Below are 19,562 nucleotides of genomic sequence, written 5' to 3'. Positions count from 1 at the left end.
CTCACAATGTCACATAATATCAACCTCTCCCCATTACTCATTACCAAGTAAGTTTTTGTGTTAATAATTATTTTTAGTAATTACCAATAGTGTCCACTGCCTTTAAAAAAAAAAAATCACACAGAGACACAAATGGGGAGCTCCCCTAACATAGGGCTGGATAGCTCAGTTGGAAGAGGACAGCAAGCAATCTGGAGGTTGCAGGTTAAAGTCCAGTCTATAGAAAAACTTGTCTTTAAACAACTAGCTCAAAGTGGTTGAAAATAAAACCTTACTAACTAATTGAACAGTGTCTGTACCATTGTGCACATAAAACACATTGATAATTATCTGAAATTATCTGAAACAATTTGTGAACTTCGAAATTATGGGATAGTACCCATTTGAACAAAAATCTAAAAATTTTGCTTGGCCAGACAACAATATTTAGCATTTTAAAACATGTACAAAAACATTAACAGTGTTTATGATTGGTCCACAGATAAACTTGTCGGGTCAGAACAAAAATGCTACATCTCGATTTTGCAAAAACGTTGTAGCACAATAATGCACAATAATAATGTATAGTGTAAAACATCGGTGCAGACTTGGTTATTTGTGTACAAGATACAATGTTTTAATAATTTCAAAATCGAGCATAGCTACATATGTACCACCTCGGGAGATACTGTACACATTTTGTTGTGGTGACCCCCTTAATTGTTTATCTCAAACAAAATAAATTTGGGATGGTAGTATTCGTCAAAATAACAATACTCTTCGATTCCTTTGTAATAGTAAAGATGTGGGGGCAACAGATCTGCGGATCATACATGTAGTATGTATTTGCTTGTGTTGTCCCTTGCCCATCTCGGGGTATATTGTCTTGTATTTTGTTTTGTACTATTATGGCAAATAAGTTAACAATAATATTCAAAATATAAACGCAGGTGACATTTGTAGCAATGGATCCTGGATTCAGATGGTAATGATCAATAAATAATAAATAAAAAGATGAAGTGAACGCTAGATTGCTCATCCCGGTCATGCTTAATTTCAAAATCACTCTAAAGAAAATTCACTCGTTCCGGCGTTTCATTTCAGTAAACACAAAATCAAACCACATGCCGTTCCCGTCTCACGCTCAGACATGATGCCAAAGATCTTCCTTAAAATAAAAAACACTGTGCAGAGTATAAAAAACTGTTGGCCTTACCAAAGTGGGAATAATAGTAGAAACCGGGACACCACATGCGAGAATAAGAAGTTGATAATCATTAGTGAGCATTTGTGGTTTAAAGGGTCTACGTATGTACCTTTTTCTAACACAAAACACAATGTCACAGATTTACATTAAACTTACACAGTTTGAAGATTATGATAGTAGAAAGCTTCCCTTGAAATATTACTTACTGAGGTGCTTTAGTTTTTGAGAAATGAGTTAAACAAATAACTTTCGTCTCAGTTTTAGCATGTAAAAACGTATTAACCAGTAATGCTATGGTTTTGGTATAACATCATAACTGGTTAATGGGATTTTACATGCTAAACTAATTATTCGTCTTCCTGAGACAAAAATTATTTTGTGACTTGTTTTACTCATTTCTCAAACACTACACAATCTCAGTTTAGTAATATTTGAAGGGAAGCTTTCCACTATCAATATCTTCAAACCCTGTAAGTTTAATGTAAATCTGTGGACATTGTAAAAAAGTACCCGAATCCTTTAAACTTGCTTTGGGTAGAATTCATTCATATTCACATACATGTTGTTACAAAGATTGGGTGTAAAAAAATGCATCTTATACATGTTTAGCGCTCATATTCGTCACTCAGTGATGCTTACGGCACTTCAGCATTCAGCATTTTTCCTGCAAGGTTTATGGAACTACGGTTTCAAAGTATGAGGCCTTTTCCTTTACATTGCGCCATGTAAACCTTTTTTTTAATGATTATTAAGAATATAAACCATCTGAAGGTTTAGTAATTCTTATACAAGGATATATGACACAAGAAAATTAATAAATTAATAAAAATGACAAACAGAACACATGACTATATGCAAACAATAGGATCCACCTACCAGGGGTGAGAGTCATTACTAACGAAAAAGTCTAAAGCTTTGGATACAAATTCAAAGGTATGTTGAAATGATGCCATTTCTACCGTTTGGTAACCCCTGGGGTTATAGATTCCAAGGAGCTTTTTGAAACAGTATCCAAAGCACTAGAGAAGTAGACAAACGAGCAGGATTTCTTTATTTGTGGAAAAAAATATTGTCTGATTTTCTTCACCAGGCCGACATACATTTAAAAAGTCTGAGTTCAGCCCAAAAGTCTGAACAATCTCATCCCTGACCTACATGTAGTACATGTACGTCTTATTCACGAAGTTGATGCGGGTAAGCCAGCTCAGAATTTTTGTTGTACTCGACGGTCGTGAATAATTATTTGAACAGAACAACCCATTGGGCTTTGCACCTCCATGCATTGGCCAATCTAAAAGTCAATCAACATGTCTAATAAGTATGTAACTCTTCTCTATATTAAAGTCTCATTGCAAAAACTAAACAACGTGCTGCCATTTGGAAAGCCACGCCATGTATTTTGTGTGTGGTTACAGAGCATTGTTTGCCAGAGGGGGATGCATTCACATTTTACACCAAAAAGCGCTGTTGATGGAAAGTTACTACAGTGGACAATGAATAACATGAATTATCATGAGTTAACAGTACCATGGTAACTTAAAGGAACACGTTGCCTTGAATCGGTTGAGTTGGTCTTTGAAAAGCGTTTGTAACCATTTGGCATTAAGCAGGTCATTCATCAGCCAGTTGTACGATGCAATTTTATTGATTACTATTTTTATTTATTATTAAGTTTTATTTTACAGCATCAATTCAGTCCTATCATTACTAACATGTAGCTTTGCAAAATAGTTGAGAAGCTACTCATGCAGTGCTGAAATCAAACTTTGGCAATTCTAAATGTGCGAAAAGCTAATGTTAGTTTGGTGCTTCGGGGACCTTTAAACGGTCCGCTTTCTTATATCAGCCGGAAAGGGATAAGATACATGAAGTACGCTACATGTATATGCCCTGTGCAAATTAGAATTTTTCATCATGCAACTAGCCTTTGAATTGAAAACCATTAAAATAAAAGAACAAATACAAAATTGGAGTTGAAATTAAATTTTGATCTCCTGCCAGTACAAGTACATGTACAAAAATGGCATCAAGATCTTTATCTTTTTTTTCCAAACTGGTAGTAGAATCTGCGGAATTGTTTTTTCAAGTTTGTTGGCCTTTGTATTGAGTCAGTTGAGGCATTCAAAAAAGGTAAAAGTTTATACAAATACAAACCTTGACATTATTTTGTGAAAGATGCTTACTTTTATAAAGCAGGAATTTCTGTCACAAATCAAAATGTCCCAGTTGAGTTGCTGTTCAATGTTTTGGTTTTAGAAGATTTGGAAAGTCAGTTATTACTTTGTTCAATTTATTACTGTTGCAAAACCCTCTGTTATACTAAACGCCTGGTTAGTATAGTAATTCAATAATATAAGAAATGACAAAGGACTTGAGTTCCAATTAACCCTTGGGAGGTAAACAACTTTGCTAAATTTTACTTGACACTACCCGAGAGTCCAAAGTTAAAATGCTCAGAGATTCCTAATCTTGTGAGAAAAGGTCTAATTCTAGCTGTTACATGTATTTATGTGGGCAGAACAGGTCAGTTTCCTTTTACACAAACGGTGACTTTGATTTGAAAGCCAGTAGCTGCGTCTTGTGAGTTGTGAGTTCCTTTGGGGGGGGGGGGGGGGGGGGGAGTTACAATTGGGTTACCATGAACACCCATCCAAGCATGACACTTAGGTCTGCCCTCCGGGTGGTCAGCTGGCCAAATTGCTTGTCATCAAAATACCAGGGCCTAATTTCGTTGTGCTACTTTAAAAGCAGAACATATTGACTAACGATTGTCTGCTAAGCAAAAATGAGCAGGATACCAGTCACAGATGGTACATGTACCTGTATGCGAATTGGTATTTTGGCAGGTAACCTTATACTTAGCATAATTTTGTTGTTCTCATAATAAGCACTAAGGTTTGTTGTTCTCTTGTGAGAAAATATCGGTATACGTACATGTATAATTGAGTCACCGACAACCTGCCATAATTTTTTTGGAATTTCGGAATGCTCACACTTTCATAATCTATTGATCCTCATACAATGAGAAGCAATGGTGGCAGCCTGCTCATTCTTGTAAGCCACATTTGTCTGAACAAAATTGCAAAAGTCTGGAACTAGGCGTTACAAAGTAACTATCGGAAAAAGGGAGCTTGCGAGGATAAAATCCAGTACCATCTGTCCCTCTTTATGCTCGATAAGGAGCATGTCTGTGCACGCTTGACATAAGACTATCCAGGGGCCTTTTTGAAACCCCGGCTTTGGCTTCGTCTCCGGCTTGGGCTCCGCGCACTGCGTACGCAGTGGAAACGCAGCGAGTATGAACCAGCCTTCATGTCTGTACTTTTTTAGAGCAGCGTGTACTTTGCACGCGGTGGTAGTTCGAACATTGAAGTTTTCCCAAGGTTTGAGAATTGCCCTGGGTGGATATGCAAGTCAGCCGTCTGACTGACAACAAAATATTGAGGCTGCTCTGAAAAAATATACTTAAAGATGCTACATGTATGTCAGATTTTTGGCCCCATACATTAAAAAATAGATTTTTTTGAGAGAATGGTATTTCAAAAAGTATCACCCGCTCTAACGAAAAAAAGTTTAACTTTTACTTTTAATGGTCAGGAACCATGACAAAAATTTAAAACGTTTCTTATAAAACACATAAGAATTGGTCACGTGATATATTGTCAGGATCCCGACAAAAACTAATTTTGAGTACATTATTTCACTGCTACTAATAATTGTTGGACTTTTTCGAGCAATGGCTCAAATGAAAGCTTCTAACTTTTTCAACCCACATCAAAATACCTATTGAATTTTAAATCAAAATTTTTGGGTCAAAGGTCAAATCGGCCAAAAATCTGACATAGCATCTTTAACTTAAATTTACATGGATTTTTACAATCTTTGAGTGAACACGAGTCAGTTTGCCTACCTGGGGTAACGGATGAGTTGGAGATGACCACAGAGTCCCACACGGCATCCCTCGGTAGGGACGTGGACTTAGCGTTAATCTCCTGCCTCTCCTTGAACGAGTGGAAGTTGACCCCGCCGTCTTTGGCAAATGCTGCTTGGTTAGCGTGCATATTCCCGCCTGTAAAAAAAGGCCCAGCAGGGAAGGAGACAATATGATATATATGAGGTTTAAGTGATAAAAAGATGGCAGGAAAGATTATCTTAAAAGGAAAGTACATGTTTGATTATCACTCTTAAAATTAATAGCAATAAAATCTTACTTTGTTTAAGTACAACAGCTAGAGAATCATTTCACTTTGAAGTATTATAGTTGCGAAAAAAGATATAAGTTTTTATCCCAAAATAAGAATATGAGAAACGTTGTGTGGATTTTCCCCACAAATTTGAGCTCGGCATTGTTGCAGTGCCAATGCTTTTCTTCATGTGTTTATTTGGTCTTCCTTTGGTTGTCTTTTTGAGTACAAACGGGAATCCAACCAACTGAAAACACAAATTTTCTCGGTTCCGAATCCACTTGACCTGAAATGACCTTTCGTTATGCCTCCCATTTTGAATTCTACAATACCTGTATGCCCCGATATCGTCATTGCACGCATATTGTTGGAGATTCCATTGGATCCGGGGGCGTTCTTGCTCGGTGACCCACCAGGGTTATTACGGACAACCTGTGGCCTCCTACCAGGAACTTTGACTGTGGTGTTCATCAACAAGATCTCTTTGCCGTGGATGTTGTTCATGTAGTCCTGTGGGTTAAATCATAGACAGGTTGAGGAGAGCATTCAACCCTTTATAGACCATAGTGGCCACAAGCGGCTTGTACAAAAATACCCATGGCGGCCACAATAACTGCAAGGTTTGACCTTATTCCATTCACATAAAGATGTCAAAGCAAAGGTCTTGTCCAGATATGAAATTTTCCAATGCAGTATGTTAACATACATTACATAGGCAGTGGACACTATTGGTAATTACTCAAAATAATTATTAGAATAAAACTTTTCTTGATAACGAGTAATGGGGAGAGGTCGATAAAACATTGTGAGAAACGGCTCTAGTTTTCCAGAAAGAAGTACTTTTCCATGAATTTGATTTCGAGACCTCAGATTTAGAATTTGAGGTCACGAAATCAAGCATCTGAAAGCACCAACTTCGTGTGACAATGTGTTTTGTTCTGTCATTATTTTCTCGCAACTTCGACGACCAATTGAGCTCAAGTTTTCACAGGTTTGTTATTTTATGCATGTTGAGATACACCAAGTGAGAAGACTGGTCTTTGACAATTACCAATAGTGTCCACTGTCTTTAACACAAAACAAAATGTTCTATTTCATATTGTTACTGTGAAAATTTTCACTGAAAAAATTAGACAATATTTAACAATGTCTCTGTGTTTTGTGATGATTATACAGAAACGAACTGTCTATAAAGGATTAAGATGCTATATATCTTGTGTAAAGTTGTTTTAAACAGAAACACACATCCATTTTCACCAAAAAAGAACGAAGCATGAAGTCTGTCTCAAAGAAAAAAGTGAACACCTTAATCTTGGATCAAATGTCTTAACTTTCTGCGTTGTATTTCAGGTTACCGTTCTTTTGGTGGTTACAGTGTAGTGTAGGTTAGTTTAGTGTGGACTGCTAATTGACAAACATAATTCATTGGTGATCATAGCGGAACTTTGTGTGAACCATCTGATATCATCTCAGATCCTTGTTATTTGTAGCTGAAGAAAGGATTTCACTTTCACTTCTATATACATTGTATATTTATATGGCGCTTACTCACAGGTCAAAGAACTTTACTGAACAAATACGTGTACATGTACATGTACAAAGGCAAAATATATGAAACAACAAAAAACAAAACAATTGGTTATGCAAAAACATGAGTCCAAACAACTTCTTGAAGATGATGCTTTCTTTAATGCTGTTTGGAAGAGCATTCCACAAAACATGTCCTGCAACATAGGAGGAATAGACCGATCCATTAGGCTCCGCCCACAATGCACATGTGTGCAAGAACACGCAAGCCTCTCCAATGCCTTTCTGCACAACTCTGCCGCGCGCGCCAAGCATACGCGCACGCATGTCGGACTTGATTTGTCAGACCTTCGTTGCGTTGTGATTGGTCAATACGCTCGCATCTCTGTGCAGCCACCTATCAGCCACACAGCGGTATTTTTTTATGCGTTGCAGTTGGTTCAGTTGAGCACTTCTACTTGTACTCACATGTAAGCTTGGATGGTAGGTCAGCTTGCCATCGTCACATAGCGTCACGTATTTCTTTTTCCACTCTTTGTTCAGGGATTTGCTACTTCTTTTGTACAGCAAGCCCTGATCGGACACAAGGAGAAATAAAAAACAATTAATATTTTGAACCGCTTTTAGTTTTTCAGTTATCTGAGTAAAAAAAGGTACTGACAAATAAAACTTATTTTAGAAAAAAATTACCATACGTTTCAGCATCCATGAAAGTTTCAAACTAATTACTAAATGTCCATAAATGCCACAGCAGGTACCCATTTATATCCCTACATTTGTAGGTGAAGAGAAGCAATTATAATGAAGAGTACTACTCAAGACACAAGTGTCTCGACCGGGATTTGAACCCACACCCCGATGATAAAACCACCAAAACTTAAATTTGATTCTCTAAACCGCTCGACTATGACAACCTAAAATAGCCACAGACGCAATGAACTTGCCACAGTAATAGCAATAGTATGCCCAGGTTCGAGTGTGCACTTTTTAGTCGACCCATGATTGACCACTGACTACCAACGTCCAAGCGCAGTGATGTATTCCCTTGAACGACACATTTGGAAGTCTAGTCAACCATTGGTTTGGTATTCAACACTCCAATTGCCTTCTGCATTTTCACTACAAAGTCACTAGTTCCCTTCGGCACTTTACATGTTGTAGCATGGAACAGGCTACCGGGACCATACATGAAACCTCAGGCTGGTTCCAAATGGTCGACCACAGTGGTCAACCATTGGTGGACCAGCCAGGGCCCAATTTCATAGAGCTGCCCAAGCAGAACTAGTAACTAAGCACAACAAAATACTGCTTATCAGAATAAGGTTACCAGCTAAACTATCATGCCACAAGTACAATTTGTGACTGGTATCCTGCTTATTTCTGTTTAGCAGCCAATTGCTAAGCAATATTTTCTGCTTAAGCAGCTCTATGAAACTGGGCCCTGGTTTTGAGTCAAATTACACGTTTAGTTTCAGGTGCTCATTAATGTAGTGCAATATAGTGACACCATACCGTGAGGATATCATTCATTACCTGCATTATTGGTATACTCCTTCCACTGCCTATACCATGCGAGGGCCGCGGGACGGGTTCAGCTCCGTTTTTGGTTTCTGTCACTTTGTTTCCTTTTCCTGGTTGCTGTAATTAGAAGAAAAACAATTGATTATTTTGTTTCCGAGAAAACACAAACTGGCCGTGGATGTCACTTTCAGCTGCAGACATGAATGATCATGCGATACTCTGAATGTTTAATGTGTGTATACAATTTTAACGAGGAAAAACATTTGTACATGTAATAAATTCATTTGAAACAAATCAAAAAAATTATCCGAAATGAATGCTAACTAATGGATTTGAGTAAAATCAACTTTGGTCTCTACCAATGGATAAAATTGTTTTGTTTTTTTCGCAAATAGTTTAGCTGAGGCTACATGTATCTTGATTTTGTTCTCCCATTAAAGTCAATAAAACGACACTGAGGCTCAACAGCAAAAATAGTCTGGCCTCCATTTGGATATAACAAAACCAGAAATCATTATTACTATCAAACACAGGGAACATGACCATAACTTGCGGCAGCCTTACCGTAAATAAGTTGGACTTCCGCCTCGATTTCCGCGTGAAATTCGGCGTGCTACTCGGACTGGGCTGCGAGGAGTCCCGACTCCCCTCCCGACTCCCGCCGCTCAGATTCCTGCGCCCAGCAGTCGGCGTTGGGGGCGCTCCGCTATTTGAATGATTAGTACTGGGTGCCGTGTTGGAGCCCTGGGGGTAAGGTCCTGGAATGCCAAAGTTGTTACTTCGGACGGAGTGTGGGGTGCTGGGTAGGGAGGAGCTTGATGTTGACAGAGGACCCAACGACAAGAAGTGTTGATGCTTACGCTCTTGGATTATTTGAGCAGCTGCAACAGATCAAATATTTAAATATCCAATCAGTATAAACTTCATTTGAATTCAACAATGTAACTCTTACAGGAACAATTCATAATTGGAAAAAGATGGCAAAACAGTCTTGCAATTTGATTTGGTTTTGTATGATTACACAACTTTTTCGTCTGATTATGTTGCCATGTTTAAGAACAAGTATCAACTTCCGCTGCACAAGACCAGTGTCAAAATGAAAGAACAATTCCTGAATCCTGAGACAACATGCATTTAAAGGAACACGTTGCCTTGGATCGGTCGAGTTTGTCTTTGAAAGCGTTTGTAACTGTTGTTATAAAATGCATATGGGTAGAAAGATGTTGTAAATGTGGAATACAGTGATCCACACAAACATGCCTCGAAATCGCACGGTTTTCCTTTTACTTTGTCGACTAACACGGTCAGCCATACTGAATACTGACCTTAATGTACACATACAGTGTAGTGGAGGCTGTTACCAGACTTTCCAAGCAGTTTAATCATATTTTTTTCCTGATTTTTCCACAGGCAAAAAAACTCAGAATTCAGACTAACGCAAGAAGACTATCATGTCTGTATTTAATTGAAAAAATACAAGACTGCCGGACTTGAATTGTGTACTTTGGCTCGACACTGCAACCACTGGCCTCAGGCCTACAGTCCAGCGTAAATTTGAGCTCTGTAAATAATATGATGTGTAAAATGTATGTACGTAAATGTTCCTCATCGCAAAGAAGACATTATTGGCAATACGAATCTTTCAGTCAATGGCAACCCTTCTCCAAAAAGTGAATTCAACGTATAAAATGAAAAGCATTGTGCATACATGCAGATGTCTATATTATTTGCAGGCCCAAGTTAGCCGTCTGTGTCAAATCTGTGTATACTACAAATGGTGCATAGAATGTACAATATGCAATACCAGTGGGACTCATAATATATATGTCCCTATGGCCTACATAACTGGTGCATGGAATAGACTGTGCTGCCTTCATATAACTAAGCACAGCCCTAGGCCTGGTTTACAGACCGTGGCTGGCTGAGTAAACTGATGAACAATCTGCTTCACTGTTCCATTTCTTAGAGCCCGCTGGAAGGATTAGACTGCACTGTTAAAAGAGTGTGAGACCCAGGGGAACATGAAGGGCAGCCAATTGATGGCGCAGAGCAAAATAACAACTGCATAGCCAAAGTTACTAGTTCTAAGCTACTGCATTTGTAGCCACAGCCAATAGTGGAGAGCCAATGACACTGCACAGCTTAAGTTGCCACATAACCTCAGCCACTTCATTGTAGACGCAGCCAATGGTGCAGAGTCATTGACACTGCATAGCCAAAGTTGCCACATAGCCTAAGCCACTGCATTGTAGCCGCAGCCAATGGTGCAGAGTCTTTTACATTGCATAGCTTAAGTTGCCATATAACCTCAGCCACTTCTTGTAGACGCAGCCAATGGTGCAGAGCCATTGACACTGCAAAGCCAATGTTGTCACATAGCCCAAGTCACTGCACTGTAGCCGCAGCCAATGCTGCAGAGCTATTGATACTGCATAGCCAAAGTTGCCACATAGCCTAAGCCACTGCATTGTAGCCGCAGCCAATGATGCAGAGTCTTGTACACTGCATAGCTTAAGTTGCCATATAACCTCAGCCACTTCTTGTAGACGCAGCCAATGGTGCAGAGCCATTGACACTGCATAGCCAACATTGCCACATAGCCGAAGCCACTACATGTACATTGTAGCCGCAGCCAATGGTTCAGAGCCATTGACACTGCATAGCCAATGTTGCTGCACAGCCTAAACCACTTCATTATAGCTAGCCGCAGCCAATGGTGCAGAGCCATGAGATTGCATAGCCAGCTTTGCCTCAAAACCTAAGCCACTGTGTTGTAGCCGCTACCAATGGTGCAGAGCCATTGACACTGCAAAGCCAATGTTGCCACATAGCCAAAGCCACTGCATTGTAGCTGCAGCCAATGCTGCAGAGCCATTGAGTTGACCAAGCCACTAAACTCACCCTCTTGGAAACCTCTATCCACATTGAGACCGTACATTGCACATGTTTCATAATAAAGACACGCCCACTAAAGACACGCCCACTAAACTCACCATCTTGGAAGACTCTATCCACATTGAGACCATACATTGCACATATTTCATAGTAAAAACACGCCCACTAAACTCACCATCTTGGAAGACTCTATCCACATTGAGACCATACATTGCACATGTTTCGTAGTAAGGACATCTCTTGAGGTCAGCTGCTAGCTTCCTTGCTCTTGAGTCGTCGATGACCCTCGGTGTGTTCTGACTGACAGTATCTGAATGTTTGAAAAATACAAAAACAAGAAAAGTAATGCGTGATTATTCATTAATCTGAGAGCTTTCAATCCTGTAAAAAAGGCTTGCAAGTTTTGGTCCCCCTTTAATCTCGACCCAGAATCTCTCAGGTATTACAATTTAGGAGGTTTACAGACTCATGCGTTTCACCACAAATACAAATCTACAGGTTTAGACACAATGTTCACTATTTCTTTCTCCCTGCTTTTGGTTGCTTTACCTCTTTCAAGAAAACTTGAAGGCTCAATGAGGTTTTCAGAAAAATCCTATAGACAGGATGAATCCAGAGAAGACAACCCCTGAACAAAAAAGCCCCTATACTATAACGATTGAACAATGTTCACTATTTCTTTTTCCCCTTTTTGGTTTGCTTTACCTCTTTCAAGAAAATGTGAAGGCTCAAGGAGGTTTTGGAAAAAATTCTGAAGACAGGACAATTCCTGAGAAGACACCACCTTAAGGCCTACACTCAACACTTGACAAGTACTAATGGATTCTACAACATCACATGAGGAAAGACATGTGCTATGTTTGCCTTGAAGGGACTCAATTTCCGTTAACCTTCAGGAGTTCAACATTCTCACTATTGTTTCACCTCAGGAAAGCCCAGGAGCCTGAGGTGTCGACTAAAATACAACCAGGAACTGAAGACAGGTGTCATTATTGTTAATTGGATCCATACATGAATATAACCACCCAAATGTTTAGATTAACAGAATACAATATATATTTGGTTTGCGGTAACACCATGTGTGTATCTACTTGCCAGGTAGAGTTGTTCTTAGGGAACTGTCTTGCTTTATTCTACTGCCGTGGAGTAGATAATCGGAGGGTCGGGAGACTTCTCAGTTCTGAAAAGAACTGTCCTGTATTTTAACTAAAAACAGGACAGTTCTTTTCAGTTAAAAAAAACAGGACAGTTCTTTTCAGAACTGAGAAGTCTCCCGACCCTCCGATTATCTACTCCACGGCAGTAGAATAAAGCAAGACAGTTCCCTAAGAACAACTCTACCTGGCAAGTAGATACACACATGGTGTTACCGCAAACCAAATATATATTGAAACCTCACCATGCAATGCCTCAAATCCTATATAACAGAATACACTTGTGTAATCAGGGATGAGAGTCAGAAATGACAACAAAAGAGTCTGAAACTGGGGTCCAGATCTTTGGATATACAGTGTACATTAAAAGGAGAGAAACTGCACATTTTGATCACCCCTGGAATAATAGATTCCAAGAAGCTTTTGAGAAACATGTATTATTCTCAGTACTAGAGAAGTAGACCAAAGAGCATGACTTATTTAGGGGGGGGGGACACCACATTTTGATTACCAAGAGAGTCTGAATTCAGACAAAAGTTTGAGTTGAATATCCCTGATGTATACAGAAAGAGGAGAACGACCTTTTTCAGTTGTATCCTTAAAGGTAGAATCATAAATTGGTATTTGTCCATGTTATGCTGATTTTTAGGCTAAATTATACAGATAAATACAATACCAGTCACATGTGAAAGTTTCAGCAGAGTGAAGTGTCTACATGGTACTTGCTGAGATAACGGCATTAAAAAAAATATATATATATTTTCGCAAGAACTGTAAACCAATCCACGTTTAGAGAGGTGACAGTGGGTGCCAATTGCATCTCCGGCTGCAGCATTTGCGAAGAAACGATTCACGCATGAATCGTTTCTCAGATTCAAATGTTTTTGGGTGAAAAATCACTTTGAAGGGAAGTAGTTTGTAATAGCAATAGCTGCAGTGCTTCTCACCAAACAAGTTCTTGTAAATTTTTCTTTTGTTTTTCTTGTCATTAACTTTTCGATTAGTAACCAAGCTTAACAATGTATGACCCTGCCTTTAACAGCATTTCATACAGAAACATTTCTCTGGTGAATGGATTTGGTTTAAATTTTGGAGTTACTGAGGAATCAGATCAACACTCATGATTTTAAAAACATTTTCATTTGTAAGTAATAATCATAATCATCCACTTTGTCTTTTGTGTCTTAAACTTGATCAACAATTAAAGGCAGTGGACACTATTGGTAATTACTCAAAATAATTATTAGCATAAATGAGTAATGAGTAATAGGGAGAGGTTGATAGTATAAAACATTGTGAGCAATGACTTCCTCTGAAGTGATGTAGTTTTTCGAGAAAGAAGTAATTTTCCACGAATTTGATTTCGAGACCTCAGATTTAGAATTTGAGGTCTCAAAATCAAGCATCTGAAACACACAACTTAGTGTGACAAGGGTGTTTTTTTCTTTCATTATTATCTTACAACTTTGACTACCAATTGAGCTGAAATTTTCACAGGTTTGTTATTTTATGCATACATGTATGTTGAAATACACCAAGTGAGAAGGCTGGTCTTTGACAATTACCAATAGTGTCCAGTGTCTTTAAAGCAAAACAAAAACTGCAAACCTACAGTAATAAACCATAAGTTACCTGTAAAACTCTCTTCACTATCCATGCATTGTGTGCAAAGTGAAGTTTTAATTAAACTGTCTTAAAAGCTTGTGATTTATAATCAATGGGACCGTTCAGCTGTGTGAACTCCAACATGTTCATGTGTCAGGTTACATTGCAGTACTGTCCTTCCCCTAGTTCTATAAGTACAATGTAATACCTTAATTGCCCCAAGCTGAATGAAATTATAAGAGATCAATTTGTAGGGCCGTGTCATAACACTTTAATGGGACCTTGATTGAGTGGTTTCGTAAATTATATAGTACATGTATGATTCATGACAGACCCAAAGCAAGCAACAACAAAAACAACAAAAACAAAAACTGATTAAATAGTTTGTATGCACTACCCTTAACTTTTTCAGTGACCGGCCAGCAGGACCAGTTACATGTATTGTAAGCCAGTTAAGGTTCATACTTTCTTCCTGCGAATGCGAATGCGATGCACAACTTAAATTTTCGCAGTGATATTCGCAAGAGAGTGTTAAACATTACCCCTGTGAATTATTCCTTGCGAATATGTGACTTCCACATTTGATCACATTTGCATTCGCAGGAAGTATGAAATGGGCTTTAGTTAAAAATTTATACTAAATAGTGATGCTTTTCCACACTGATATACATGTAGCTAGCTGGACCCTTGGAGACAATTCTGACTGGTCCTTCTGACTGGGCCCAGAATCACAGCGCTGCTTAACGGTAAGCAAATTTTCATGCTTACTGTAGCAGAACAACTTGCTTAAGCCTTTGTGTATTTCACAGGTTAGCAGACAAATTGGGCGACCATATTGCGTGTTCTGTCGAGCGCGCCAAGCATACGCGAAGACATGTCAAACTTTCTAGTGTCAGACTTTTGGTTGCGCATTGGGTTGTGATTGATCAATACGCAATGGGGGGGGGGGGAGCTTAATTGATCGGTCTGGTCCAGGCTTGTCATAATGATAAAATTCTTCGACAAAATGGGGGGGGGGGGGGAATGGGCATCTAGGCATGCAAACATGTATACACAGACCTCCAACTTACATTACATGTAACACCGTTGAACAACGGTTCAATCACATCACTAATTACCTTTACATGAAATCAGTTCACAATGTTAACACGCACACGTACAGTTAGACACACATCAACATGTAAATATCTGATCATATCATGTCATCTGCTCTTAAAAAAAAACTGTTATTGTTTACCGTTGCCTTCCAGGGGTGTGAACGAATGCAAACAAAAGATGGAAAGATGATTAAAAACCACAAAATTAATTTTCATTATTCGGACTATACATGTATGATCATAGAGTAAGGACAGGCAAATGCAGGCCTTTGTACTGAGTGATACATGTACATTATCTACAAAACAAACGTGTAGGCCTACTGTGCTGATGTACACGGCAACATGCATGCAGTGCAGGTGTGCAAACCTGGACATTTGATCTCATTAGATGTCCTAAGGGTTAGGCAATGCACATTGTACCTTTATAGAATTAAAATTAGTACACTTTGACATCTTTGAATGAAACTGTATATTGTACATTAATTATGTACATGTACTCACATGTACATGTAGATGTAGACTGTGTCTATTTTGAAAAATATTTGTTAACAGTTTTTTAAATATAACATTTCTCTATAAATTTGTACTTAACATGTAGACGTAGGCCCTATGTAAATTAAATTGAATGAATGCCGCTTCCACGTATGATTACCAAACATTTGACTCTGTCTTTTTATTTGTAATGTTAATTTGCAGTACAAAGGGATTAGACATTTTTAGATACAAACGGTCCAGGCATGTTTGGTTGACACAATGGTTCATTCAATACTTTTATAGACGAATGGATTGTGGTTCAGTCTAGCCAAGCATCAACCATAATATTTGATCACTTTGAAAAAAAAAATATTCTGACAATTTTATTGAGTACAAGAGTTTCGTTGAGCACAAGAGTTGAATGTATACAAAGTCGTAAAATGAACAATCGGGCTTGAATTACACAGGCAAGAGGCCAGAGATTTTAGCATCGCAGCCGCACGGGGGCTATCCAATTCATGACGGGACAAGTCCAGCAGTCTTCCATATTTCAATTGAATAATAAAACCACTAAGAATGTCTTAGATAGAGCTTCCGACTCGTCCATCCTTAGCACTCGGCACAGCCCAGTGATGAGCGCAAAAGATTGCATACGCTTTCGGAATCAATAGCGCACAAATCAGCAACCAAGCATTAACAGCAGCATAATTAGTGTGTTGTCTCCGTCAGTCCGTGGTTGTTGTATGCAATTCTCTTCGGGCTCCCAACGAGCGAAGGAAACCCATTTATCACCTGTAGATTTCACTTGACCTTTGGATGGTTTAGACGGAGACGAGTCCGGCGAATGAACAAATCAGACTTTGCCCATTATAACCAAAGACTGCGTTTTATTTACATGAATCCAGTGGAAATATTATAATCAATCGGAGGCAAAAACTGATAAATGTAACTAGAAGTGGAAGTCAAAGAAGTTAAACCAGCAGTTACAACTACATCTTACGTAATTAAAACTACATTTAACCTGTCCTGATTTTATACCCATTTTGATAGAACATGTACACCCATTTTGATTTTACACTGTTCTGCTTTTACACCCACTCTAATTTTGCACCTGTATGAATTTTTTGCCCATTTCGTTTTAACACCCTGTCTGAGTTTGCACCCATTCTGTTTTTACACCCTGTCTGAGTTTGCACCCATTCTGTTTTTACACCCACACTGAGTTTGCACCTGTATGAATTTTATACCCATTTTGTTTTTTACACCCGAGTTTGCAAACATTCTGTTTTTACACCGTTCTGATTGTACACCCATTCTGTTTGTACTACCCACTCTGAGTTTGCACCTGAATGAATTTTATACCCATTTTGTTTTTACACCAAAACCCATTCTGATTTTACACCAATTTTGATTAAACACTCATTCTGATTATACGCCAATTCTGATTTTACACCTCGTCTTGGAAGTTTTGTTGGAGTTTTTGTTAAATACTAGTCAAAAACACACGGTGCATACTGTACATCAATGACATTTAAAAAGGTTTGTTTTTAAACTAGGTTTCCTAGAATCTTAGACGAATGACCTTTTCTCTGAGCTACAATATTGCACTGCTGGGCTTCATTGCTTTCAAAACAGATAATTGCCATCCCGATTCACCATCCACATCATTCACAATCAGCCAGGATGAAGCAATCAAAGATTAACCCAAGCACTTAAGATGAACTCCAGAACCCCAAAAACAGACATCTCCTACTTTGATCAAATGCAGCCACGAAGTCTACACTATGACCAGCTTTAAAGGCACTGGACATCTTGGTAATTGTCAAAGGCCAGTATTCTCACTTGGTGTACATGTATCTCAACATTTGCATACAAAAACAAATCTGTGAAAATTCTGACCCAATTGGTCATCAAAGTTGCAAGAGAATAATGAAAGAAAAAACACCCTTCGGCCTGTAAATATTTGAGTGAGAAATTACCTCTTTCTCAAAAACTTTGTTACTCACAGTGTGTTTCTCACAGTGTTTGATACACCAACAGCTCTCCATTGCTCTTTACCAAGTAATTTTTATGCTAACAAGTTCATTTTGAGTAATTACCAGTAGTGTCCAGTGCCTTTAAGGCAGGGTATATCTTTGGTATTTGGAATCGTTCGATTGATTTTATCCTATACAGGTACATGTCAAAGTAAATGTACATGTACATAATATTTTTGAGATATCGACAAAAATCCGCAGTGAACGTCTTGTCAATACAGGAAAATGATCCCCAATAGGAATACACAATCTGAGAAACGTAGCAGACAGTAAAAGCTTCTCAGTTTCAAGTTTTGGGGCCTAAAAACATGTAAAAACTGAGATCTTTTTACATTTACATGATTTATTATCACATTACTTCAAAGTGAAATATTCTCAGGAATGCTTTATACTATCGCTTTATACTATAGGCTTCTAACCGAAATCATTCAATGACATTTATATTCAGAGTGATTGCTCAACATATTGCAGGGAACAATTTCGTCCCATCAATTTCGCACAGCAAAAAAATAAAAACAGCACTGAGTTTTTGAGTAGCAACTGATAAAACTTGTGTAGCATTTTGCTCTGCTATTATACCATATACAAGGGAAATCATTCACGGCAATGCCTGCCCTTTAAAGTAGAGTACCGCATTTCAAGATGGCAACGCTGCTCTCCGCAGCCAGCCTGCACTCAGTAAAAGGGAGAAGCCGTTTCTGAAGCAGTCTGACTCATAGTCTTAAGGAAATGTATCCAACTGCTGAAATGCCAGCCAAAGATGATGAGATGGAAGTAGGGGGGGGGGGGGGGGTAGACAAGATGAAACTGCGGGTTACAATTGAAGGAACCATCTGCCATAGAGGACCTTGCAGGGATGGGGAGGGGCAAATTTTGTGAGGGATGAGTTCATAACATGGCGAGGTTGACTTCCTGGTCTTGGTGAAAGGGGGGCATGGTCAGCTGAAAGGAATATTATGTGCTGCGATAGAAATATTCAATACACTGGTCATTCTTCCTTTTGTCGGGCATATTAACTAATTATCTTTTTCTTTTTGGGGGGCCAGAATTGCATTAAAGGAACACGTTGCCTTGGATCGGTCGAGTTGGTCTTTGAAAAGCGTTTGTAACTGTTTTTTATAAAATGCATATGGGTAGAAAGATGTTGTAAAAGTAGAATACAATGATCCACACAAACATGCCTCGAAATTGCATGGTTTTCCTTTTACCTCGTCAACTAACATGGTCGGCCATTTATGGGAGTCAAATTTTTGACTCCCATAAATGGCCGACCGTGATAGTTCGCGCAGTAAGAGGAAAACCACGCAATTTCGAGGCAAACTTGTGTGGATCATTGTATTTTACTTTTAAAACATCTTTCCAACCATATGCATTTTATAAAAAATGGTTACAACCGCTTTTTATAGACCAACTCGTCCGATCCAAGGCAACGTGTTCCTTTAACGCGTACAAGGGCATGGGATAATTAAAATAATAACAACTGCATTTCTATCGCATAACACCTCCAAAAGAAAGTCTCTAAGCAATCAGTATAATGTGCAACGACTGTACATTGTATGAGTGCTTCAAGTTTGTTTGTTTGGTTCAAGGTTGATTTGCATCTGCACAACAAACTTGTAAATACATTCATAAATACCCGGGGCAGTTGATTCAATTTCTGATTGGCCGAGAGGGCATCACGTGGACATATTTAAATGTGTGATAAACACAGTAAAAAAAGTGTTTAAATATAGACGTAGCTCACAGGCTTGCACGTGGCATTTATTTAAAGGTACAATCAATACATGCCGGTAATCAATGTAAAATGTATTTTAGTCTCTACCTGACTGGAAACATTCTCTTGGCATGCATGTATGCTTCGTTTGGGGCACCAAGGCACTTTC

At 38.7% G+C, this 19,562-nt stretch overlaps 1 protein-coding gene across 2 annotated transcripts in view; it reads right to left on the bottom strand.

Moving 5' to 3' along the window:
* LOC117288123 (arf-GAP with GTPase, ANK repeat and PH domain-containing protein 1-like) overlaps positions 1-19,562 on the bottom strand; it is a 57,128-nt gene that overhangs the window by 8,839 nt on the left and 28,727 nt on the right. Inside the window, exons 5-11 of one of the 2 annotated variants that reach the window (XM_033768823.1) lie at positions 15,310-15,315; positions 11,489-11,623; positions 8,983-9,299; positions 8,431-8,535; positions 7,366-7,470; positions 5,703-5,880; positions 5,097-5,255 (exon numbers count right to left, since the gene is read on the bottom strand). In XM_033768823.1, the coding sequence (XP_033624714.1) occupies positions 5,097-5,255; positions 5,703-5,880; positions 7,366-7,470; positions 8,431-8,535; positions 8,983-9,299; positions 11,489-11,623; positions 15,310-15,315 (1,005 nt within the window). The remainder of the gene's footprint in view (positions 1-5,096; positions 5,256-5,702; positions 5,881-7,365; positions 7,471-8,430; positions 8,536-8,982; positions 9,300-11,488; positions 11,624-15,309; positions 15,316-19,562) is intronic. The other variant, XM_033768824.1, reaches the window with a different exon arrangement.

The sequence above is a fragment of the Asterias rubens genome, chromosome 3 (assembly GCF_902459465.1).
Source record: "Asterias rubens chromosome 3, eAstRub1.3, whole genome shotgun sequence".
NCBI classification, from domain to species: domain Eukaryota; kingdom Metazoa; phylum Echinodermata; class Asteroidea; order Forcipulatida; family Asteriidae; genus Asterias; species Asterias rubens.
Note: the sequence above shows the minus strand (reverse complement) of the source record. Positions and strands in the feature narration are given on the sequence as shown.